General features: G+C 36.0%; 1 protein-coding gene across 26 annotated transcripts in view; it reads left to right on the top strand.

The window, feature by feature from the left end:
• Positions 1 to 25491, top strand: part of BNC2 (basonuclin 2) — a 399821-nt gene that overhangs the window by 116839 nt on the left and 257491 nt on the right. For 16 of the 26 annotated variants that reach the window (XM_011365311.2, XM_011365310.2, XM_011365312.2 and 13 more), the window contains one exon: positions 7026 to 7226. The exons of 7 other annotated variants lie outside the window; for them this stretch is intronic. In XM_011365311.2, coding sequence (XP_011363613.1) covers positions 7026 to 7226 — 201 coding nt within the window. Of the gene's footprint in view, positions 1 to 7025; positions 7227 to 23793; positions 23914 to 25491 lie in introns of those variants that run through there. 3 more of the 26 variants (XM_023533707.1, XM_023533705.1, XM_023533703.1) reach the window with 3 other exon arrangements.

Genomic DNA, 25491 nt, shown 5'->3' with positions numbered 1-25491 from the left:
TTATTTATTTTATTTTATTTTATTTTTTATACTCATTTAAGGAAAGAAACACATCACTGGTTCTTTTCCTCTAGAAGATTTTCTCATAAAACACTGACTTTAGGTTTTGGTAGGAAGAAGCCATTGTCACTGGTTGTCCCTGAGAGAAGATGAATAAAATCACTTTTTTTAAAACCAAAACAGGGTAGATAAAATGTTTGATCTTTTGGAGGCTCGAGATTCATGCTGACATCAGATGCTTTTGCATCTGCAAATAGCTTGATTCTAAGGATTCATCATTTCCTTAGCATTGTATAAACTACCTCATCTACCACACCCTACCCAAATCTTTTTATTTATTTATTTTTAATTTTCATAGTGTATCAAGGGATTATGGCATTTAGATAAATCCTTGATATGTTTCTCTGAAACTGAGCCCCTGTTTAGGATGTCAGCAGATGCCGTATCACATTGATTGTTCTAGTTGGTTCACAGACAGGTGTCAACCAGAGTGGTTTCTTTCTTTTGTTATAGAAAGATGAAGGATGAAGCTTTTAAGTAGTATTTGCTTAGGGATGGGGGGGATGTTTGTGTTGCTGTTTAAAGTGATTTAAACGTGTTTCCTATTCAAACCTTATTTTAGGAGACCTGTTTTCCTCTCTTAGTCTGAGGTCACATAATGATGTTTTAAGTGTACAAGCTTTCTCCCTCAGTGTAGGTGATCAATTTTTCTTGGTACAGCAGTTATTTTTATTATTTTTTGTCATGTGTTCTAATGTGGTATTCCTGTGAGTAAACACCAGAACATTTAGTACCCACAATGCTTTGGCAAAAAACAAACTAACCCAAAACCGAAGGTATGCTTGCATGCCTTGTTTTACAACTTGGACCATGATCTTGTCCCCTGAAATCTTCAGGCTATTCTAGCTGAGATTTCTGTATGTTGAAATGCCCCCAGCCCAGGCTGCCAGAGTCATCTGGATAAGCTATAGCTGTAGACATGCAGTATTATGTACAATTTTAATAGAGACTTACTCTCATAGAGAGGGGCTAGTGGTAGGGACTGGCAATCAGAGAGGACAACACACTTTTTCCTTCCCTCATCTGAATCTGTCAAGATCTTTAATTGCATTTTGAATTAGTTAATCTATGAGCTCTTAACCCACATTTATGTCCTATGTTTTAGAGAATAAGTGATGGAATAGGTGTCTCCAGAGAGGAAGATTCATCGAATAATACAGGTTCATAGTTCACCTCACTCACACACAAGCAAGCACCAGGTTAGATTCAGTAGTAGGCATACATGTATCAACCTGGATTAAAGGCAGCTGCCTTCAGGTTTGCCTAGATCATCTAATAAATTTAAACATGAATGAGAATTGTTAACTAAGAAAAGTTTTCCAGTTTTCTTAAAATTTAAATACAGGGATCTAACTAGTATAATCTCAAAATTTTCTTTATGATCATTAGGCTTTACCGCTTTGGAACCCTTGGCTCTTGAAAGAGGGGTGCTTTATCCCTTACAAGGGTGGGAAGGGAATAAAATTAGGAGCCAGTGGAGAGTGCAAGGATTTAGGTGTAAATGATAGCTGAATCCTAATTGTGAACACGAACACCTTAGAGTGTAGGGATGTGTTAATATCAGAACTCTATCTTAAGAGCTTAAGAGCTTTTTAATGTGTCCCCTTCCTTTCCCCCAAAACATGCAGGCACAGTAGAATAATAGTTCATGTTTTTGAAGGTTTTTTGAGGGGTGGACTTTTCACTGTCCTCCCATAAAATTACATATGTGACTCAAGGGAAAACAGGCAGCTTAGATTATGATATAATTATTTACAAAGGAAAACAAAATCTCAGTTAAAATTATTTTACTTTTTCTTTATTCTCTTCTTTATAGTGAGTCATAAACATTTCACCCTTAACTTCACATAGAAAACAAAACTTTATACAATAAAATAGGGATGGCAAGTTTCACACGGGAAAAAGGTTGCTGTCAACTTTTTTCCTCTGGAATATGGAAATTTGGGCAGATTATCTGTTCATTGGATGTTTTCTTTATTAATTCGTTTTCCCTTTTTCACTTAAGATGTCTGTTAACATTTCACACAGCCCAACAGATGTTGCAAAGCAGTTCCCTTCTTTTTTTTTAAAAAAAAAATGACATTTCCTCAACTGGTTTCCCCCACCTCTGTGACTGGGCCTAGCCTGCTGCTTCTGCATAATTCGCATATATTAAGTTTTATACCTTAAGATACCATATGAATTTGTAGCTTCAGCATTATTTTTACACGGTAAATTCTAAATTGATTATAAACTAGCTTACGTGTTGCTTTAGTGTTAAAATATTTTTTAAAATCTCTGAGAACGGAAACCTAATTCTACATACAGGATCAGGGAGCAAATTATTATTATTTTTTCTATAAAATAAGTGAATTACAAAAGCTTGATTTGTTTTGGCATTAGGAAGTGCTGATTGTCATGCGATATGGAGCGTCATTTTTATTATTTTGGCAAGAACAGGGACAGTTTTGTCTTGACAAGCCATTAGATGAATACCAGCGTGTGTCACATGAAAAACCACTGATCTTTAACCCAGCTCTGTACTTAACCAAGCCTTGAAAATGAATAGTGAATAAAAGAAGAGCAAAGGCCAGTTTACTGTCATTGCAGATTACAGAATCTGTTAACAGCTGCTGAACTGAACCCAGGGAATTACAGGTATTGTTCTGTGAACCAGAAGTCCTAGAGATGCTTGTTAAACTGTGTGTATAAATTATACATTTATTTTATATTTGCTTACGATTTACATTGATGGAAACAGCTAGAAAAAAATGAAAATCCTTGGGTACTTTCTCAATGTACTAAATGCATGCCTTTATCACTAAACCTTAGATTTACATGATTATCTCAGTGAGTTTTCCCTACCCTCAGTTATGAATTTATTTTTAAAAAATGTGTTTTTAAAGAAATTATTAATAAGTATTAAGAAAAAGTATGCAGTATCTCCTCTCCACCTAAAACAAAAATAAAACCCACAAACATACATGCAAAACAAAATCCTTTGGTCATTTGTTTCTTCAGGTATTCATTGTGGCTGATATTTGAACCAATATGTGACTTTTTTTTAATGGAGGTAGAAACCCAAACCTATCTCAGTACCCTAATATGAAAATATCAGTAACATTTCAAATAGTAAGTTGTGGGAATTACTGCTTACAGAGCTAACAAGAAAGAACACACTTTCTTACTCTGTTGGTGGAATTGCATTGTGCCTCCCTATAGTCTTGTTATCCCACACTAACTGAAATGCAAATTCTTTGCAACTAATTGGATCTCATTGAGGTTACATGCATAGTATATAGTTATATGCAAAAGGTTTTAAAAAATAGAATTTCTCTGTAATTACAACTTTTAATTGTTATCCAGAACATTGGCATCTATAGTATAGATTTAGGACACACACACACACACACACACACACACTACTTAAAGACATGAGCTATGAAATGATTAGTAAGGTACCAGATCAAAAGTTAGGGGGGAAATATTTATTTACAACAATCTATAAATTGAATTTTATTAAAGTCCGTGAAAATACAGTTTAAATGTTCAACATCATAAGTATTAGAAATCACTTCCAAAAGCTGTAGTTTTTTCTTCAGTTTTTCAGTCTATTTTAACATTGTAAACTATATAAGTTTCTTAACTTTGTGTAAGTATATTTCTGCTATGTGTTGTGAGGTGGAGGTGTTCACATTCCCATTTTGTCGTTAATAACTTGGGTGCCACTTAGACTTGGTGTACTTCTTAATTTCCGTGGTACATCTCTTACTATCAGTAAATGTGGGAAAGCAACGCATAGCCATAGTATTTATGATTCTTAAACCTGAAATACATGGAATCAGGGCAGCAAAAAATGCAATTACTGTAGAATTTGATGGCTGCCTCGCCCCCCCCACCCCCAGTTTAAATTTAACGCAAATGATTCCAGACAGTCGTTCCATAATCTGCAGACTATGTAGCAAAATAACAAACTCAAAAGTCATTTTTGTGCCTTGTAGATATATTTTTTAAATCTTTGGGTTACTTGTCTCATTGTAATAAAGCTTGCTTACTTTGTAAACTAGACTCACATAGTTAAATTGATCAAATCCATTAAGTAGGTGCAGTATTATATGATATTGATCTGTAGTGAAAAAATATTTTGAACCTCAGAAAGATATCCCAGTGCTTCTGAGGCTTGTGCCTTGGCAGCAGTGTGCAGGTACTAGTTACATTGCAGACCCGTTTCATCTATAGCAACCTCAGACCATGATATCTGAAATAGCTCAGTTTGCCTACGCTGGGTAGCATTTTGTCAGAAGACTGCTGGCCCAGCAGACCAGATTTGGATGTATTAGCTAGTCAGCCTAATAACCCTGTACAGACTGTATTGATTTTCTAGGAGAGAGTTTATGAACTAAATAAACTTGGGGTTGGTGTCTTAATAAACTGCTTCTCTCAGTCTGTCACATTTAGTTACGGAGCTGTGCAGTTTAGGGGGAAAAAAGGCTAATTCTGTTACAGATTGTTCACAGCAGGGTCTCCAAATTAGCCCTTTGTTTTGTAATGCCACCTTGCTTGGGCTCGCTTTGAGCACATTTCTCAGTTTTGCCCTAATGAGTTGCAACACTGATAATGTGGCTGATGATCTTTCATTGATTTCACTATCACTTGCTTGTCTGGTAATTGATCCGTTGCTGAGCCTCTAGTTAATTATATCGGCTTTGACATGGCCCGGTCCATGGGGAATTTCAAGTCTTGCAGAATAACAGTTTTAATAAAAGAGTCTATTACTGCAGGTGCTTGCTGCTGCATGCCAGTTGATTTTTGTGGTGTGGTGTGTGTGTGCGTGTGCGCGCGCGTGCGTGTGTGTGTGTGTGTGTGTGTGCGAGAGAGAGAGAGAGAGAGAGAGAGAGAGAGAGATAGGAGGAGGATACCAGAAGAGGGCTACAGGACTGAAAGAAGGGGTGGAGGCTGGAAGAAGAGGAAGAGGGAGTGAAGGAGAGAGGAAGGAAGGAGGGGGAAGCGAGAGAGCAAAAGGCAGGCGAGAGAGAACACACAGGCAAAGCGATACAACAGAGCCTGAGAGGAGAGAGGAGGAAGCTTGCTATTGACAGTGTCCTTAAGCCTCCCACAAATAACAGCCATTAGTGGGAAGGTCAGGAGCTGAGCAGGCAGCTTGACTGAGGCACTGAGTGCCACTTCAGAAATCAAGAGGCTAGCAAATTTTAGAGGGAGTTTAAGTGGGTAATAGCTAGCTGTAAAGGTACAGTCACTGTTGACAATTGACTCATAGGGGCTTTTCCTGCCCTCCCCTTTCAAGAATATTTTTATTGACCACAGGTGGACTTAATATATTTTAAGGCAACAATTCTTTGGATTCTTGTTTGCTTCTTCTCAGATATTGAATTTGCTGCTTTTGAGACTTTTTTGTGCTTAATGGTGGTGAACCGGAGGGAAGTTTAACAGAAAAGCTTTCAGGAGATGTCGGTTCTAGAGGGGAAGGCACATTTGTGTCAACATAGTGTACGTTTTCTCATCTTTTCTCATTGTCCACTAATGACACAGAGCTGCCATTGAAGCTCTTTTCTGTTTCTTTTGTTGTTTCAGAGAGTAAGGTTTATTGTTATTCTTCAGTTAAGAAGGAGCAAGGAGAGTGGTACATTTGTCCTCGATATTTGTAGGTGGTTGAAGATTAATGTTCCTTACATTTTAAGTTTAGGAGGGATGGCTTTTTCCTGCTGACTACTTTTATGAGACGACATGAATTTAGCTTTCCATTTTGAAGTTACTGTTTATGAACAGTGCATTTGTTTAGTTCTGCTTTTCCATAAATAAGGTAAATACTATCTAATAAATAGATGTTTTCTTTTAAAAACGTTTAATTAAAAATACGACATGCTATCGAGTTTATATTTCATCAGGCAGGAAAACGTTATAGAATTTTCCATAGAGATCTAGAATGAAAAATGGAGTTTTTATATTCATTACTTTTTTGCCTGGAATGGGACAGGCTTTTTTCCTTCATCTTTTTCTTTTTTATGATTTGAAAGGATATTGTAGATGCTTCATCCAGGAACTTTAAAAAAGGACTTTTTTCTATTTTTGAGCTTTAAGAAAAGGTACACTTTTTTCCTTTGCCATTCAACTTCTTATTACTTAACATCCAATTTAGTAATTAATGACCCAGGGAACTGGATGTTAAATAGTGTATATTTTGCAAATATTTACTGTGTATCTTCTATATCAAAAATGCTAGGTTTTACTTATTTACTTCTTAGAGTGTAAAGTCACGTCCATATGCATATTATTTTCTTTAGGACTTTATATGTGGCTATGAATAGCCCAGTACATACTATATGACTTTTAGGAGTTAACATTTAGACAACAACTAAACCAACTTTACATTCTCTTACAGATGAATATTTTTCTTTCTTTCAGTGTAACTAGAAAAAAAATGTTTAAGCATAGCCATTTACAAATGTTAAAGCAACGACTGATGTCAGATATTGCATGTTATACCTGAAAGCATTGTTGGGAAAAATTCCCTGGGAAGGGCCCCAGCTCTCCACGCCCCATGTACCGTCCGTGCTTATGGTGCTGCTTGGAGTGTGCAGAAGTGTGTATCTATCTGTGTGTCTAGAGAGGGGTTAGTGCAGGGTGTCATTTGGTGCCTGACAGTGGAACAGTGCAGTTGACTCTTAGCTCTGCTATCCAATGACATGCAGTGGCTGAGAGTTTGAAGCTGATGGTTGGGTCTCCAGTGCTGCCTGCACACCTGACAGGCAGCTGTTAAACTGAGCAAAGGCAAGCTCAGGGAGTCACAATCTATGCATAAATGATAGGGGTATCTGTGTAGAAGGTGTGAAAGAAGCTCTGACCCCCTCCCTCCCCCAAATCTCCCCCTTCCCAAATGAAATGCACAGTTCAGCCAGCTTCTTAACTACACTACACTCCTGCTACTGGCTGCCAAGAGGCTCAAAAAATCCACCTTCACTTTTCAGTCAGAAGAGGCAGAAGTGGATGTGAGAGAAAGAGAGACACAGAGAGACAGAGAGCCAAAGAGGGCAAGAGACTTGACTTTAAGAGACTCCTGTACTGACAACTCCATGCAGTTCGGAACCAGAACGACTGCGGCTGAACCTGGGTTCATGGGGACATGGCAAAACGCTGATACTAACCTTTTATTCAGAATGTCCCAACAGGTAAGTTACTTTCATTTTTTTCCCCCCCCAGAAATCTTGAATTGTTATACGCACTTTTGTTTCTGCTATGTTTCTTCCTAAACATTTAAAATTTTTGATCTCTTCATAGTTGGTCTCTGTTTTGTCATAACTGTGTTGCTGGAATGTGCAGGGTTACTTCATGGTTTCCCAAAGGGCTCCTTAAAAAATAAAGGGGAAAGGGTACTGAAGTAAAAGAAAGCAAAGGCATTTGTTGTAAAGTTTCGCAGTACAGCCTGAGTCATGAGAAGACTTAATTTATTTCTTTGTTTTCTGTTAAAAATTAAAAGAGCCACCACCCAACAAATGTATCTTTCTATATTAATCACTTCATCAAAGTGTCTGGCTATCTCAGAGGAGGTTCTCCAGCCAGTCATAAAATGTAGGGGCCCCTCCGCACAGCCGGACTGACTTCCTGGGACTGGAAGCAGCTCGGAGTCCGACCTGAGGAGAGGAGGCTGTGCAGGATCGCTGCCTGCACGGAGGGTCGCCAGAGGAGGCGGCGTGCGTGGCGGGCTGTGCCGGCCGGTCCCAGCCCCTCCGCCCGCGGCCCGCCCGCCTCCGTGCTCTCCCCTGCGCTTCCCGCCTGCGAGAGCTCCGGCTCCGCCCGCCCGCCCGTCCGCCTCCGGCCGGCGGCCGCCCGGTCGCCCGCGCACTCACACTCGGGCGGCAGCCTCTGCGTCCTCCCCAGAGCCGCTCCTCGGTCCGGGCCGCGCCGGCGGCGGCTGGGTGTGCTGGCTCTGCCGGGAAAGCCGAGGTGTTAGTGCGAGGCCAGCGGCCACTGATAATTAATCACCGGAGCCGGCGGCTCGTACCATGCGCTCCGTGATACGCGCCCTGAGCACCCGGCTCCTCTTGCACAATTGCTGGCTCTGCGGCTCCGAGGGGGAGCGAGGGTGAGAGGAAGCGAAGGGAAACAACCCAGAAACTTTCATCTTGGACTGTGCTCAAGCGAGGGAGGGAAGTTCCCTGGTGCCTCCCTCCTAAACACGTCTTGCTTTTCAAAAGCCTACCCCAAACCCACACAAAGCAAGAGTTTGTATGATATCGTTCACACAGCACAAAGTATTACTGACAAATACTTGGATTTTAAGCAGATGGCGGTTAAGAAATTAATGTTGTTCCACTCACTTAAAAAAATATTGCAACTACTTTCTTTTAAAAAAACAAACTTGTTTGCAATAGTTCATGAAAATTAGTTTATTGACTTAATTTAGGTTTTTAAAGTATTTGATAAAGAAGGAAAACAATTTGCAAGCCAATAAAGCTACCACAAGTTTAGAAATGCATCTGCAGAAAATTGTGCACAGAGCCAGGGTTTTGAAGCATTTAGCTAGCGAACAGTTTTATCACACAATTCTAGATAAGATAAATTCATTTGAATAAGGTGTATTTTGACATATCCTGTAGAGGGACCCTGATTACTGCTGATACAGTAAGCTAGGGTTTAAATGCAATCAACATAAACCCAAATAAGCAACTCTTTATGTGCAATTTCTCATTCTTGCAAGTTACGGTCATTTCCTCCCAGAGATACTCCTTGTCATTGCGGAGTGCTTTGAGAGGTGTGTTTCCGCGGCATGTCACTGCCCGGGTGGCTCTCTTCGTGGTTGGGACACGAGTGTGTTTTCACTGACCTTAAGACTAAATAACTTGTGCCACACTTTACAAATTAGATGTCACTATCAGGGTTTCCTGTGAGTTAGTGGAAGTCAGGGCTGTGTGTGTGTGTTTGGAAGAGAAGATTGGTTTAGGTCTCCCTCTAGCTAGAAAAGAGTTAATAAAACCAGATAGAGATAATGATCAATTGATAAATGGCTATTGAACCACATAGATGGTGTTAGATTGCTTCTTTGGCACTAGCCCATTTCCAAGTAGATTTGAATCTAAGGAGACATTAAGTTGTGGAAAACATTGTAGCTAAAAAACAAAAGTAAATTATATAAATGATGGATCAGAATTAGAAAGATCATATGAATCGCTCAGAGAGAAAAACTTGTATAACCTAAGCTATTATGATATCTTTGATCCAGATGTGTGACTCTGTGGGTATATAAAGATCTATTTTGTGTGTACCTGTGTGCATGTGTCATCGTGAGCGTCAGTGACTCTATGAACGGAGTAGAAATACAGGGAAGTAATTTATGCATGATGGATGCAGTATGAAACTATTAATTATACTGCTTACTAAATAGTAGTACAATAATGGGAGAAAAATCACAATTTAAAAAAGTTGTGATTCAACTATATTTTATATGTTTTATTTTTTTTAGTTTGATGTAGTTAATAACTTCCTTCTTTCTCTTTTTTCTGTCATGTTTACTAAATGTTTACCTCCTGTGCATTTTTAGAAAGCGTGTAAAAGAGGGTATGAATTTACATGTTTTTTTCTCCTTCAGGGTGACATGTTAGTTTGTATAAATATTGTGTAAACAAATTCAAACTGTGTAAACCTAAAAATAAATGTGCTGTATATATTTAATATGTTTATTTTCTTTACCTATAGTTCATCAGCAGTGCTGATTCAGTGGGGAGGGGGAGGGCGGTGTGCATGCGTGCAAGGAGAACACTTTTCTTGAAATATCTCTTGAAGCCAACAGTTTCAAGGAATACTAGTTTCAATATATACATTAAGACAGCTTTTGTCTTACTACAGGTAAAAGTTTGTCCAGTTTAATCAACTATGCAGAATTCTGTATATCTTATCGCTAAGGGCATTAAAAAGATTTTTCAATTATGATTATTTTAATTACTAAGAAAACTGATTTAGCTCATGAAATAAATAAAATTTATTGGGTTTATTTTTTATTTCAGAGTTTTCTCTAACAATGTAAAAATATAAGATTTACTTGATTTTGTTAAGTATTAGAGAAGACTGACTAGTAGGTTTCAAAACTGAGTTATAGAGAATGCACCACCAGTATATTTAACTACAGCAAAACTTGTAGGAAATATCTCATGGATATGAAATTTACTCTAGGTTTTTTTTGTTTTCTAAATTAGCAAGAAGGAATATAAAAATCTTCATCTTTTATTTTGAGTGCATTTGGATCTGCTTATACATTAATCTTTGTCTAACAATAACAAAAAGATAACTACAATATGTAGCCAATTTAGAGTTGGTAGAATTAAGTATGTTCTAAAGTCTGAGATATGACAATTTGACTGCATTTTTCTGCCTCTCTACATTTTTCTTCCATATTCAATTATGATTTTTTCAAAGATAATTTTTTTCCATACAGGCAAATATTTGATAACCTTAAAGGGCATGACTCTTGACTTCTGTAAAGGGAGTTCTTCTTTGGGTTACTTTGATCAGTGACAGGTCGAGAATGACCAGAAACCCTTTACACATCTTCTCTGTTAATCTTCTAGAGCCCAAAACATTATTTTGCTCATTTTAACTTCATAAAGTATTGTTAAGAGCAAAAAATAAGGCCTGCTTATGGAAGTTTTTTATTTTTAAATCAGTTTTTTTAAGGTGATTTTTCTGTTTTGTAAATGTTTTGTGTATTTGAGAGATTATTAAATAAAATTTGTCATAGGTATTTCAAGGGATGCAATAGTCTAATATATTTTGAAATCTTTTCAGAAATGCAACCGTAACAGGTAAATGGCTATAGCCCACGTTTTACACGCTTATATTACTAGAGGCATTTTCCTTTTATTATTGGTGAGGTATATTTAACCTTTTCAAATAAAATGTAGATCCCTTAATAAGGTCTCTTCTCAGACATGAGTGAAATACTGAGTTAGAATTATAAATGACTCTGTGCATCATTATGTAGTAATTTAGGATTCACCCAATGATGTAACACAATTAACAACATAATTTCATTGTGAAACTGTGTCTTATTAAAGAACAACTGTCTGACATTCTCTTACAGTTGCTTTATTTAACTTCATGCAAATATTATTAGTAGTGACATTTTTCTATTGTGCATTAGATTCTCTCATTAGCATGATGTGTTAGTTATCACCAGAGAAATAATTTCCTGGATAGGTGAGGGGCAAACCAGGAAAGCTAAAAATTAAATCAACGATTTACATTAATACCAGAGCATCTGCTCACCAGAGATATGACAGGGTAAAGCAAACTTTCTTACTAATATAAAATCTAACACATTTCAGAGGAATGATAAATAAAATATATTATAAGAAATATATAATGTTGCTGGAATCCACTTAAATGCATGTTCGATATGAATTTTTCTCCCAGTAGTCTCTTAGTTCTTTCTAGACTTATAGGCAAACACAGTTTCATTTTGTTGCATATATACTTTAAAGTGGAAATGGTGGTTTTGTCTCACTTTCTACCCCTCTCCCCCAAATAATTTGAATGTTTATTCACTAATAGTTTAAAAGGCACAGATACCGTTTTTCTTATAAACTAGATTCCTCATTATATATCTTGGTTTGATTCTTTTTTATAGTGTGTACAATACATTTTTATTCTAAACTTGATCCCACTCATATAGACATCCCTTTTAACATTGGATGTATATTCTTATTTAATCAGAGCCCTGAGTAAAGCAGTTGATAGTTAATGGTCTTTGAAAATTAGTTTCATTGCCAGGCATCATCCATCCCTAGGTTTCTGAACTTTTCCCTCCCCCTTTTTAACTTCCCTTCTTACAGTTGGTGTGTTGTAGTAATCAAGTCTTACTTAAAAAAAAGGATTAAATTGACCAAACTTATGGTTGTGATGCTAAAATAAATATTTATATTATACTAGGAGGCATATAATTTCAGCCTGTTGAATTGCTAGGCTGCTGCTACCTCCTGTTTAGATCCCTTCTCTAATTTGAGTGATAATAGGTTTTATTTAGAACTTTTAACTGTGGACATATATTCAAATATAATTCTTATCATTCATCCTAATAATCTAAAATGAAAATAGGAATATTCGGGTAATTGTTAAAATACAAATTGTAGCATAGAGACAGGTATTTGTGGAAGTCTATATATAGCATACGGACTTCACCTAACAGATACTGTCTAATTTGTAAGGCATTGGGAAAGTAGCAGTGGAAAAGTGGTAGGTCATATACATGGTATTTATGTACATGTTAATGCAAGTGAAGCGTTGACATAGAATGAAATGTGTATGAGATATATGTTAAAAACCTGTGCACAATTTTCAATAAGATACGTTAGGTGAATTTGAACATAGTAGGTGATCATTTTGAAATTATTTTTCTTATATTTCTGTCATCTGCAAACTGGTACTGTGTTTATATGATTTGTAAAGCCTTTTGCTAAGGTGAGCCAAGTAACCAGTGTTGAAAAATAAATCCCTAAAGGTGTAGATATCTTATCTATAATTGTAGGTATTTTTTTATAATTATATTTATGAGTATATCTTAACATTCACTGATAAATCTTATTATTAATGCATGCCTTTATGGAAATCTGATTAATGTAGTGACAGGACAGACTTGGGCTACCACAGCAGCACATCCTCCCACTCCTGTGTCGGGGTTAAGAGCAGCGGCAAATCCTCCCTAACTAATTAGATGCTGAGTAAGGCATCTCTGAGAAGTTGGGGCAAAAGTGAATGGGTCACAGCCACAGCAGGATTGCAAGGACTCTAGTGATAGTGAAAGCATTCAAGTTTGCTAGGTCATTGTGACACAGGGAGCTGCTTCCAAAGGAACAGACCGTTACAGATAGTGAGCTGGTGTTATCCACATCAATGAAAAACAAAAATTTTAGTGTTTCTCCCTTCCCACCTTATATGCATTACACACTCTAACGTAGATAAAGTTATATTGGGCCTCCACCCTTATCAATCTGCAAAGCTTTGAGAGGATTTTCCTTGTAAATATAAATAGCTAATTACTCTGTACAGCTGAAGAGGTATTTTCTCAACTTGGGACTCTTGATTAGAATATATATATCAAAAGGAATGAGAGAAGAAACTGGAATTTGCTTTTAGCTTGTGTCCATAATTTGAATCATAAGTGTTTGAATTGATCTAAGAATTAATTCCTTTTTTTTCCCACGGAGTGTTGTCAGGGAATTTATGGTAGTAGGGAGAAAAGAGTGAATCATGGGATGACTTTTTCAGTGAGAGAAATTTTTTCTGAGACTCTCTGCTTGTTATTGTCTAAAGAACATGGGATATAATAGTTCCAAGATTTCCTTTCTCATGAGGTTTAAAGCCTGGTTTGTTATGTGCGGACTGAATTCTTCACCATGTGAAAATCCTCTCGTACCTTTCATGATTATGTTTTTTGCCACTACATAACCACCCTTCTCTAGGCCTTGGTAAGAAAATTGTGTTAGGATTGTAGAAAATGATTGATCTCACTTCTTGTCTGCCAAAGCTGATGCCATTTTTATTTCCCAAAAAGCAGCTGGCTTCCACATTTCTCTTGGTGATCATCTACTGAAGGACCAGGGAAAGGAGAAGGGAGTTCAAAGACCCTTTTAAGGAACTTTGACATCTATTTTTAAGCTTTAGAGAAATAAAGGAAAAGAGTCATAATTCAGGAATAACAACAGCCTTTATCTCCTGACATATAAACAAAACGTTGTGTAAAAGAGGGAATTTTTCCCTGTAAGATAAACTAGTAAACAGGTGAGAAAAATAAGATGAAAACATTTTGAGCAACTCAAGCTCTTAGAAGTTTTAATGTGTGCATATGATATCCCAAAAATGATGCCTGGGGCTGTGACATACAAAATACTCTCATCTTACTGAGCATGACCTGTACTACCTTTTACGAGACAGTTTAGAGAATAGGAAAAATAAAAGTATTGATTTTTTTTTTTTTTTTAATTTTTACATTCCTTGTAGGAAGCCGAGCACATTTCATAGTATACATTCAAACCCTAAGGTGAAAAATTTATGACTGGAGTTCATTTGGGTGAGGACAGTGTGCAGTGTCATTCTGTTCATATTTTTGTAGCATTTGTTCAAATGTTTGTAGCATTTCATGCCACAAAGTCAGCGATCAGAAGAAAGGGAGTGGTGTATCATTTCTTCATTCACAGAGCTTTCCTTAATGGAATTGCTTGTGGAAAAACAATGTATTACTCAAACTGGCTAGCTTAGAAATAAAATTCTCAGCTTATTAATCATCATTCCAATTAACAACAAAAAAAAAAGAATTGATCCTTTAACAACAAAATAATATCCTTTTGTTTTTCTTTAATTAAGCCCATCAGTTTTTCATTTCTCTGTTAAGAAAATGAAAATAATCTTGAACAATGGGAAGTTACTCATTGAAACCCTAATTCTCTTGAGCATATCTGACATCTTATTCACTCAGTATTTTTGGACTGCAGTGTTATGATGCTACTGTCTTAGCGTTTGTGTGTTGTTGAGAGGGGTATGATTTAAGTCTCATTTCTGTTCGGTTGACAGCAATTTACTCAATGACCTAAAAATGTGGTTAGTCTGTTCTTTCTTCCTATTCCTTTTCCCATAGACCTAAATTCTTTCTCACTTTATTCTTCATTCACCTCATCCCTCTTTTTCTGAATTCTTCCTTACTTTCACTGGCTTATTTTGCCCTAATATGAAGGAATTGAAATGTACCTGAAACGTAACAATAATTGAACGTGGTAACTTTTTGCCAATACATCATTCCGGCAGAGGTATGGGAAAGAGGTGCCACCATCAGATGTGGTCCTCCATGTATAAGTGCTGACAGGAGGACTGTCCTGAATTTTGCTATGTTAGGGTTCTTTAAGTAAGGGCGTGATAAAAACGTGTAACCAGGGGCCCAGGCTTATCATTCAGAGGCGCTGAAAGGCAGCTCAATTCGATCCTTCGCCAGTGTAAGAAGGTACTTAGCAGAAAAGAGATTTTGCTTTTCTATTACTCTTTTTTTTTTTATGTAGTTCTTGGATTTATCATTTTGTACAGTTAAATGTCCATCCACACAAGAGAGAGCATTACCTTAGGAGGAAAACGTGGAAAGTTTTCCTTCAATATGTTGAAGATATGACTCTGAAACAAACTGCAGTTAGTAAGAATTAACTGAAACATTTATAAAAGGATTTGAAATGATGGCAGAGCTAATATTAATGGATGACGTTATGAAATTGAAATTTAAAACATGCAGTACACATAACACAATGAGGATTCACTACTGTTTTATATTTAATAAATTTTAACTCTTATTGCCTTGCATTGCAGAGAGATTATTAACGTTGACAAGATTAAAAAATATCATTCTATATGAGAAAGACATAGCTTTCAGTGTTGTACCTGCTGTGCTTTTGTGTGACTGTCGTGAATTTTTCAACTTTATTAAGGTATCTTTTAGTGGCTATTTGTTCTTTAGACAGTTCTTTAGGACTCATATTTGATCAGAGTTTCTGAACTGGGGCGGGGGTGTTCAAAATAAAAATTTCAGGATAATGAATATTTTACATGCCCAAATAATTACTTTCAGCTGGCTTAATGTAATAACAAAACTAATATTAAAATGAGAACCTCCATTAGCAGGGTTTTAGTAATTTTTTTTTTTCCCATTGCGATCTAAGCAAGAAAGATTTAATTGACTTAAATCATTAGGATGGCTATTTGGGGCACCTAATCAGGCATAGGTAAAGAAAGCTGCCCACTACTGTGCCCTCTGCCAGTGCTGGAGGGCAGTGGACACGACTAGGAGGCCACTTGTAAGATGTGGGAAAATAATTATACACTGAGCACATTCATGAAAGTATCCCTTGGGTGAGAATGCCTGCAAACATTCTCTTTGTTGATCTCATCTCAGAACCTAACTCAGGAGGTAGCTAGGTTATCTACTGCTTTATCTAATACCACTTTTTCTTTTATTCTTTCTTTTTTAGGTATAAGTATTATTAGTGTTCCAGAAAGAATCCAAACCAAAGTCTGGCTCTAGACTTTACGGAAAGACTTACACTCTGGAAAATAGTAAAAGTTTTATATTGACAAGTGCTTGTAATGCAGACATGCAGAAAGTGTATACCTGTCTGTTGGTTCGATGTGGGAAATAAGTGATTTATTTCTAGGTTTGTTGAGGATTTGTAATGGCTGCCTCAAATGTAGTGAGTATGTGGATTGGCTCACTCTAAAAAGGAATTCCCATTTTTAGGAATCTCATTGTAGTGATTCCTTATACTTTGTAGTCTTTTTGCTTCTTGAGCATAGCTTTTTGGTGCTCAGTATCATTCATTGGGAAGTAGTTGCGATTGACTCTTACTTTGTGAATTGCCATTTTCAATTGGTGAGAACCTACAGTGCTCTTCAAATAAGTTAGAACTAAGCAGGGAGAGAGATACCAAGATGAGACTCTTCGACCCAAACTTCAAAAGTCTCATCATTTCCCTTCCCAGCCATTTTTGTTTGTTTGTTTTCTTGGACAATTTAGGAAAAGTAATCATGGGACTGAATAAATTTTAATATATGCTACCAGTCCTATAATCTACTAAACAGAGTTCACTGTGGAAAAGAATTTTTTTCGTTTTTACTTTACTTTTGACATTTATTATAAATTAAGTAGTAAGGATAGGAAGAGAAATCTAACATCTGGGAGAGCTTGTTTCAGTAGCCAGACTGGAAGCTCAAACCTTGGCTTTATACAGGTGAGATGTATTATGAGAATAAAGGCCTTATGCATTTAATGAACCCTCCCTGCCTGTCAGGTTGGTTTTTCATGCACCATTGTTGTTCAAATAAGAAAAAGAGTGTTCACAACCTGTGGTGAGATTAGAGTAATGAAAATGAAGTGTTAATCTGTTGATAGCAGGCCCATCTGATATCCTGCATCCTGGGCTACATTCATGTGTATGTAATATATTCCAGGTTTTCTCATGACCAGAGAAGCTTGTATGTTCATTATATTGAAAACACCCTTTTGGTAACAGTGATAAGTTGGTTATTTTAACTTGTACCAATAGTTATTTTTAATGACTTCTTAATAAACCAACTGGTGCCTGCCTTCTGAGTATTCTGATAGCCCACTGTTTCATATGCGCCAGGATTCCTGTACTTTTGATCTCTCTCTCTCTTTTTTTTTTTAAACAAATGTACAGTGCTGAAATGAGCTTCAGCATAAGCCTAGTTTAAAATACCCTTTTCTAGAAATTGGCAATTAATAGAAAGAAGGAAGGAGTTAAGTGAGCACAATTCTTTAATCCTCAAAGAACACAGGTTAAATAATATTAAACATTCATTATCTCACGCTTTATATTTCATCAACGTGTCAATAAAAATAACAAAAGCAGGAGTCTTCTAGAACTGCTTTATGTATTTGCAGTCAGCTGCCATGCTGTGAACCTGAACAGACCAGCTTAAAGCTTTGGTCATCATGGGTGGGAATTAATTGTGTGCTTCCCCCCCCCCCATAAAATTCCCTTTCTAAAATATTATAATAAACAAATCAACAAGGATGTAATGAATTATACTTTTCCTAGAATTCTTGTTTTAATTTTTGTTTATTACCATTTTACTTAACTTGAGAAGTCTTAATTTTTTCCAAAGCTATACAATTAAAGAAGAAAGAGAATAAGTTTAGTCTTAGATTATACCAAATTGTTTTAAAGAAAATAATGTGAACATTTATGTGCATGTTATCCTAAAGAATCATCTCTTCAAGAAGTACTGTAAGAGATGGTTTCAAAAGAAGTATAAAATGGGTGGGAAGAGGTAGATTAATAATTGAGTTCCAGGTGTCTGCTTCTAATTGCTCAAATTTCAAACATGATGGATATTAAGGAAAATGTTCCCCATAAGGAATATATCATACTGTCATTCAGATATTGGGCCAAGGACTGTATTTATGGAGCTCATACTCTTAGCATTTTTTCCTTTCCTGTTCAACTGGGAGTTAAGGAATGAAGTATGATCATTATGATTTTTTGAACTGTTTACTTAAAGTTGTTCAAGTTGTTAAGAATCAAGAGAATTTGGGGATTAAAGTCTGATTGTGAAGTAAACTTGGCATATATTCAAGGGTTACTTTCTTAAGGTGAAAATGGGAGAAAAATGCTTCTCTCTTAGGAAGGAAACACCTAATTAAAAAATAATCTTTAAAGAATGTGGGCCAATGATGAAACATAATTTCAGACCACTATACTAAACTCGTTTTAAAATTTACTCTTTTTAATAAGTTGGAGTATGACTGATGATAGCTTATTTAGTGTATTTCTGTATAGTACATCAGCGATTGCCTGTTAATATAGTTGGATGAAGCAAAAAGGGGTTTTTTTTTTCTTCTGTTAAATATGGTACTCGTAATTTGTTTGTAAAACCTAATAGTTAGAAACACTGTATTGTTGTGGTTGATTGGAAAAAGTGAAATTTAAAAGATTTTTTTCCTTTGCATTTGCTTTCAGTTAAGAAAAAAAGCAAATAGAAATATATGGTGACTTTGTCATAGACATCTGCTTTTAGGTAATAATCATTTTTAAGGAAATATGCCATGACTTTTGGGGTCATTTGAACTTGCATAAATGTCTATTTAATATAAGTGTAAATGTCAGATTGTGGCATACATGTGGAGCCAGTAAAGATGAGTATTTGCTGTTATAATATTCATGCATCCTAAATGTTGACTTTTAAAATTTACCTTGAAGATGTATTCTATTTTGATATTAGGGTCAGTTTTCACTTAAATACATAATCTTTCTAGAAAGGAAGTACAGAACTGTTAACATCTGAACAAAATGGGCGGAGATCTGAGTAATGGTTTGACATGAGCATCTTTTCTGGGCTGCAGAGAAGAATGTGGTTAATTCAAAACCAGTGTAAATGTTGAACCACTGTAAGATGAGGTCATCAGTCCTGGATTTGCTTTTTAAAAACTTTTAATTATGAAAATGAGTTTGCTTTGCATTTGTTTTATTGAACAACTATAGTTTGAAATAAAATCTGCTACCTACTGTCTTGCATTGTGTAAGCCCATGAAATACATATATTTAAATTTCTGTTCTTAGATAGCCTCCTCTTTTTTCTTCCATAAACTCTGCAAACTCTCTCTGGAGTAGTATGCCATTTTAAAGATCAGGAGTTGCCTAAAAGGGCAATGTGGAGGGTAAGGTAAGTTAAATGAGTGGAGTCAGTCTGGTGGGGACTGTGGTGGACCAGAAAACTCTTGTGTCAACCACAGTGAAGTAGCAGCAGCTTCTTAGCTCCAGCCAATTGTTGCCAGGTGAGAATGCAGGTCCAGTGGTTCAAGATTCTCTTCTTTTTCTTCTTCTCTTTTTTTTAATAAGAAGCCAGAAATCCAGATTTTTATGTGAAATCTCCTGATTTTTAAATCTTGGCAACCTTTTCAAATATTTTTTAAAGTGTGTGGTCCAAACAAAACTCATCTGCAGGCTTTATTCAGCCTACTGGCTGCCAGAGAGAAACCTCTGTTTTAGATAATATTTTAATGGATGAAGATAATAGTTTCATTGCATGTGATCATTCATCTTGGGAATTCCCCACTGGGATGAACCAAATTCTTTATTTTTTTTTCACAATTGAAAAAAGTTTAGTAAATGTATTTCTGGTGCTGATGGTTTTGATGTATGGATTTTCTCCTTATGACCCACATATAAAGAAAAATAAAATGTGAGCAAAATAAAAATTGGTCAAAGGATTTTAATAAAGGTTAGAAAAGTAAGAATTTTAGAATTATAGAGTAAAGAAAGGGAGATTTCTAAATTCTGAAAAGAATCCCATGATTTGTGTTAGTCATTGATATCGATGAAAAGCTGAATTCAACTATAAAAAGCTTTTCTTCTCACCTTTAAGCAGTGGACTCTTGTCTCTGAATCTTTGTGAGATTGCTATAATTTGCCAGGCAATTGATTATAATGTCATGAGGAGGAGATGGACCACAAGGGGAAAACTTCCCCATACTAATTTGTGCAAGGCCAATATTTAATACAGACTTCAAAAAAAACAATTTATATTGTTTAAGATTAGATTTTCAATGTCTATCTAAATTTTTTAAAGGGACTCTTTAAAAGAAATAATCTATTTATAATTGAAATTCTCCAGGCAAATCAGATATCAACATTTTCAACAGAACAGGTAATTAATTGGTTTGAATTTCAAATTGAAGGTCATCCTGTTATTGATTTTCGTGGGAACAGGAAACAAGAACATCTTGTTAAAATGATCTGCAAACAGGGCTTTAGGTGTGCTTAGGTTCTGTCTTGGGTCTTGTTGAGTAGCATCACTGGCTAGTATCAGACACCAATCAGAAGGGAGTCATCACTGATGTAAACATAACAAGCTGTTGGTTTGCTTCCAAAATTGCTGAGAAGAGTTGAACTGGAGAAAAGACCAGAGATTAACAGTTTGTTTTGTAGTAAGTCAGGTATTTCAAATCAAGTGACTGGTGCAGCTTGTTACGAAGCATCTGTAAGTTTGTCATAATGACGTCGGTATGCCATGTTCAAGAAGTTCAGTGTCAACACAGCTGTGACTTACTACTTTCAGAAACCTTTCAAGTGGGAATGAGATAAAATGTCTTTAAGACAAGGAGAGGGAAGTACTGAGGTAAGGAGGGTGGTGAAGAGTGGAGACTAAAAAATACACCCTTTCAGATGCTATTAATTTTTATAAAATAACATTTGTGCCTTCTATTTGGTGTAGTTTTATTGTTCCATGTGCCAGGCTACTTTAAAGTAATCATTTCTCTCTCTTCTGTGTTTATACTTTTTGAGACTGGTCTGATGTGAAGGTAACATGAACTAAGTGGGTGGCAAACATTATACCTTTCTAAACCGGAATAAGTATTTTAATTTTAGCTGTTTTAAACAAGTTAGAAACTTAATGCAGCGTCTTCTTATGGTTCAAAGTTAAACTCTTAAAAAGGGCAAGCCTTCCATTCTAAATACCCCGGAGCTGTTAATGCAGTTATTTCCAGGTTGACATAGTTTTGTATAGGCATGACAGTGGCACCAGCCATCTACATTAAGCCTTAACATTCCACAGAACCATTTTGAGTTTATTATGAGCTTCAAAGCCTGCTCATCCCTAAGAGAATATCAAGTTTAAGCATGTCACTTTGCCATAGTCACATTTAACTTTCTTAAATCAAAAAATACCTTTCTTGAATTAAAAAGGCTGATTTTCTACAGGTGATCCTTGAAGAAATTTCTCAGTTCAGTACTGTCGTTTTTCTGACCCACTATTGCTGCCCTCTTAAATTCTGTCAATGCATCCTCTTAGCATGTTGTTGGACACTACCCCAAATAAAGCAGGACTCATCACAATCTAAAGCTCTGAGATGATGTCAACATTCTTTTTCAGCTTTATTCCTATAGAGCTCAACTCACTGATCCTGTTTTACCAATTGCAATACTTAAAAATGTAGCCAAGGGAGAAAAATATGCTGATGCTTTTCTAGTACTTGGGCATCTTTACATCATGGAAGCCTAATGCTTTGCGAAAGAATATGGGCTGTTCAGCCTGATCTCATGGTACACTGCTTCTCAAGGAAAGGAATTCCCCATTTCCTGAATGTGAAATGCCTATCCTTTTGGAGGCTCCTGGTCTTTAGTTCCTACCTCAGTTAATAAACTATCCCTGTCTTTACCTTGCATCTCAGAGATGGAACTTGACGGACTAGTCAGCATTGCAAAGGTCACCCTAAAACTATTGACAGAATACACTGCCCTTTGTTGCTCAGTGATGATAATGCTACTGTAGCAGTTAACTGGATGTATTAGACTGAGCTACTTTTCCAGAATACCAAATTGTCTATTTATTTCTTTAAAACACCTGATAGAATGCCCATTCACAAGCTGTCTCAGTGTATTTTCAAAAAGGATCTTAACGATACTTGAAATGTCAGTGCTTTGGCCATAGGAGGGAATAATAATACGCAAAGTTTGTAACCATTGTGTCGTTTTGCTTCAGTGAAAATACTTCTAAATTATACTCATGTTTTAGAGTTTTCCTATTGTTTGGAATGAATAATATTCCAACAAATTTGAAAATCTAAGGTGTTCCAAAAATGTGGTGCAGTTTGTCTTTAGTTAGTGTAACAATACTTAAAATTGTTATGAATTCACTTTTTTTAAAGAAAAAATGTAAAATCATTTCCTTTTATGTTTTCCTACAAATATTAAATGTGGAAATATCTTTTTTGGTTTCAAGTTATAACATTAAACATAGTGCAAAAGCGGGTTTCACCATGTTTTTATATATTCAGACTTACTGAAATATTATTTAAATGATATGTGAAATTATATAAGAATAATTAATAAATGATTAAGCTACTTATTTGAGGCAAGGGATTTGTACTTGAAATAGTCTTATATTTTGCATACTTACATTGATTTTTGTGGCACCAGTATAGTTGTGATATAATTTCTGGTACATAGGGAACATCTTTGACTTAGCTGTCATTTAAATAAAAATGAATAAAGCTCCAAAGTGCTAAGGTGCTAGTGACTTTTACTAATTATTTTCACTTACACATGTACTTTGGACTACTTTACTTTACCAAATGTGTGATGTATCATAGAGTCTTCCTTCCCCAAATTGTTTGGTCCTAATCGGATTGGTTAAGAAACTTAGGCATTCAAAATTACTTCCTCTTTGGTTTCAAAATGGATAAGGGAAGACTCAAAGAAATCCCTTCAATTTACCTTTTAGTATCTTTGAATAGAGCAGATTTTGTCCTGCTTTCCTTTCATGCGTTCATTCAATTGTTTCTTATTGAGCTAGGTAAGCACATCTAAAGCAGAATATATGCTCTCTCTCCAAAATCATAGAACGAAATCAATGTTCAAATAATTTTTGCTGCAGGAATTCAGCAATTAAAGGGAACTAAACAAAATGATTTAAAATAGGATGATTAGCATTAAGTTCAGACAGTGAAAAATGTTTTAAAACAGAGTATACTAAACACAGTTTAATGTTGTGGGTTCTTCATGCCCTAAACGTTTGTTGAAAGGACTTTCTTTTTTCTTAACATTGAGGTATGTTTATCTTAGAATAATAATCATTTCATGCTGTTTCTTTTGTTTTGTTTTATTTTGTTTTTTTCTAGTTGACCCATTCTCCAGACCTTTAAAAAACTTTTTTTAAGTAGATGTAAATTCCATTTTAATTAGACTAGTGCAATCTAATACCTCAACTAGCCAGGAATGGAAGAAACATGCTGGAAGTTAATACAATCCAAATCAACCATAGCCAGATAATTCCCCTGATCTTTGTAACAACCCCCTTCCCCACCTCCACAATTAAATGACCCTGTTGTTCTGGAGTTTCAACAAGACATTTAAGGTTCATTTAAAAAAATGATCATCCTTTACAGGATTCTTTGCTCTTGCATTTCTCTTTCTTTCTTTCCCTTGCTACACAGCTGTCACTGGTGTAAGAGAAAGATTGGGGGGAGGGGAGGAGGAAGAAGCCCTGTTCAAATCGTGTCACGTAGCACTAATTCATCTGCTCTCATTAGAGGGAGCGAGGGACAGCAGTGATGGCCAAGAGCTGCACTCCACACATGACACGCGAACAGTTTGGGGAATAGAAAATTGCTTTCTCAGGAAGCCCAGCCAATTAAGGACTTGACCATATTGAATGTCAAGTGTTAATTTAGGTTTTTCTTCATTTTCCCAGTAGTAATGCGGGTCCTGTGATGAGCAAATACATGTCAAGTAAAAGTTGATTGCATGAAGGACCTGGGTATTATATGTCACTGACAAGTCACAAATGTACTGAAGTCTTTTAACCCCTTAGGTGAGTGTGGTGGGGGTGGGGGGAGGGGAGAATGGGATTAATGGTACTATAATGATAAGAATAGATTGTCTAAGGGGGGGTGGTTTGGATGGGATAGATAGTAATGGTAATTCATGCAAAAACTAGTGATAGGACAAATCCTACTCTCAGGGCATAGAGGCCCTTGAAATGCATGCAATATGATTCCCATTGCAAACATGCTGCCTAGAATATATATTCTATCTCCTAAGATTTTATGAAAAGGGAAAGTAGTGTAGTCTATGGTCTTTTTTTTTTTTTTTTTTTTGGGTCTATGGTCTTGACCTAGGAAATTCCTTAATAATTATCTCCTTTGAAAAATAATATATTCACTAAATAATTATACTGTTTTGGACATTTTAACCCTTTGTTCAGTGCAGCTGTAATATTTCTGGCTATTTACTTATACCTTCAGTTTCTGATCAAACATTCATTTAAAAAATGACTCTGTGTAGTACCATGTCATAAAACAGATGCAAAAAATAAGGTTGAGGGAACATTTGTTTTCTGTCATGAGTATCTCTGTGAGGCAGTGTTTAGCCAGTAGAAACTGGTGGAAGGTTCATTATTGTCTTTCTCTGTGCTTAGTTCTAAAAGGGAAGAGATTTAAGCTTCAGTGAATGAGGTAACTTTGCCGTTTTTTAAACTGAATGTTGAACAATGCCCATCATGTATAGCATTTCATTTCCATTCATCAACATTTATTTACATACGAATGTCCCCAAAATAAGAGAATGTCTGCTTCTGTTGCAGTTATATGATTAGCAAATAAAAATACCTCCACAGTTTAAAATACTGCTGTGTGTAGTTGAAGCAGACTTAAAGTAAAACTTAGAACAGTTACAATCTGGTCATTTTTTAATTCTGTATATGTAGAACCACTTTTCCCCCTTCATATCTTTGAAGATGTGATCTTAATTGAAATGCTTTCTTGAAACTTATTCTCTTCTATTTATTCCAAAATTTTAACACACTTAGCCTTTGCATGTTGACAAAGCTTGCACCTTGAAAACTTAAGTTTGATACTGCTTTAATTTTGGCAGCAAAATTGCTAAGAGTCTTTCCCACAGGTTAGAAACTGCTAACATTGTATTAAAAGTTAGCTAAATTTACATTAAAGAAAAATTAGGAAACAATTCCTCAAATTTGTAATTTAGGTTTTTCTTAAGAAAAAAACATTAATCTCCTGAATGCTGGGATATAATATCAGTTCTTCAACATCTACCCTCCCTGTCTCAGAGCTAACCAAATAAAATAATCTTAGCCCTCCCTTCCCTTCCTATTTTGATAAGCTCTGTCTGAAGAACTGCAGTGGCTTTGCAAGAGTACTGTTTAATTACAATCCAGTTGTCAGCAGCTTCTCTTCCGCTGGGTGTGCTGAGAGACTTAAGTAAGTTTCCGTAAAGTAAATTCTGATGATGGCAGCTCAGGTTGCTGATTCAAGTTATTCCTTCTCTTTTGTGTCACTTTTGACGGATGGTACCTAATGCAATCAACCACAGGCCAAGAAAGCCTTTTCTTTGGTTGTGTTAGTATCTGGACCAGGAGTTCCCCACCTCC

Source organism: Pteropus vampyrus, unplaced genomic scaffold, assembly GCF_000151845.1.
Source record: "Pteropus vampyrus isolate Shadow unplaced genomic scaffold, Pvam_2.0 Scaffold109, whole genome shotgun sequence".
In the NCBI taxonomy this organism is placed as follows: domain Eukaryota; kingdom Metazoa; phylum Chordata; class Mammalia; order Chiroptera; family Pteropodidae; genus Pteropus; species Pteropus vampyrus.
The sequence above is the reverse complement of the archived record's forward strand: the minus strand, read 5'-3'. Positions and strand labels throughout refer to the sequence as shown.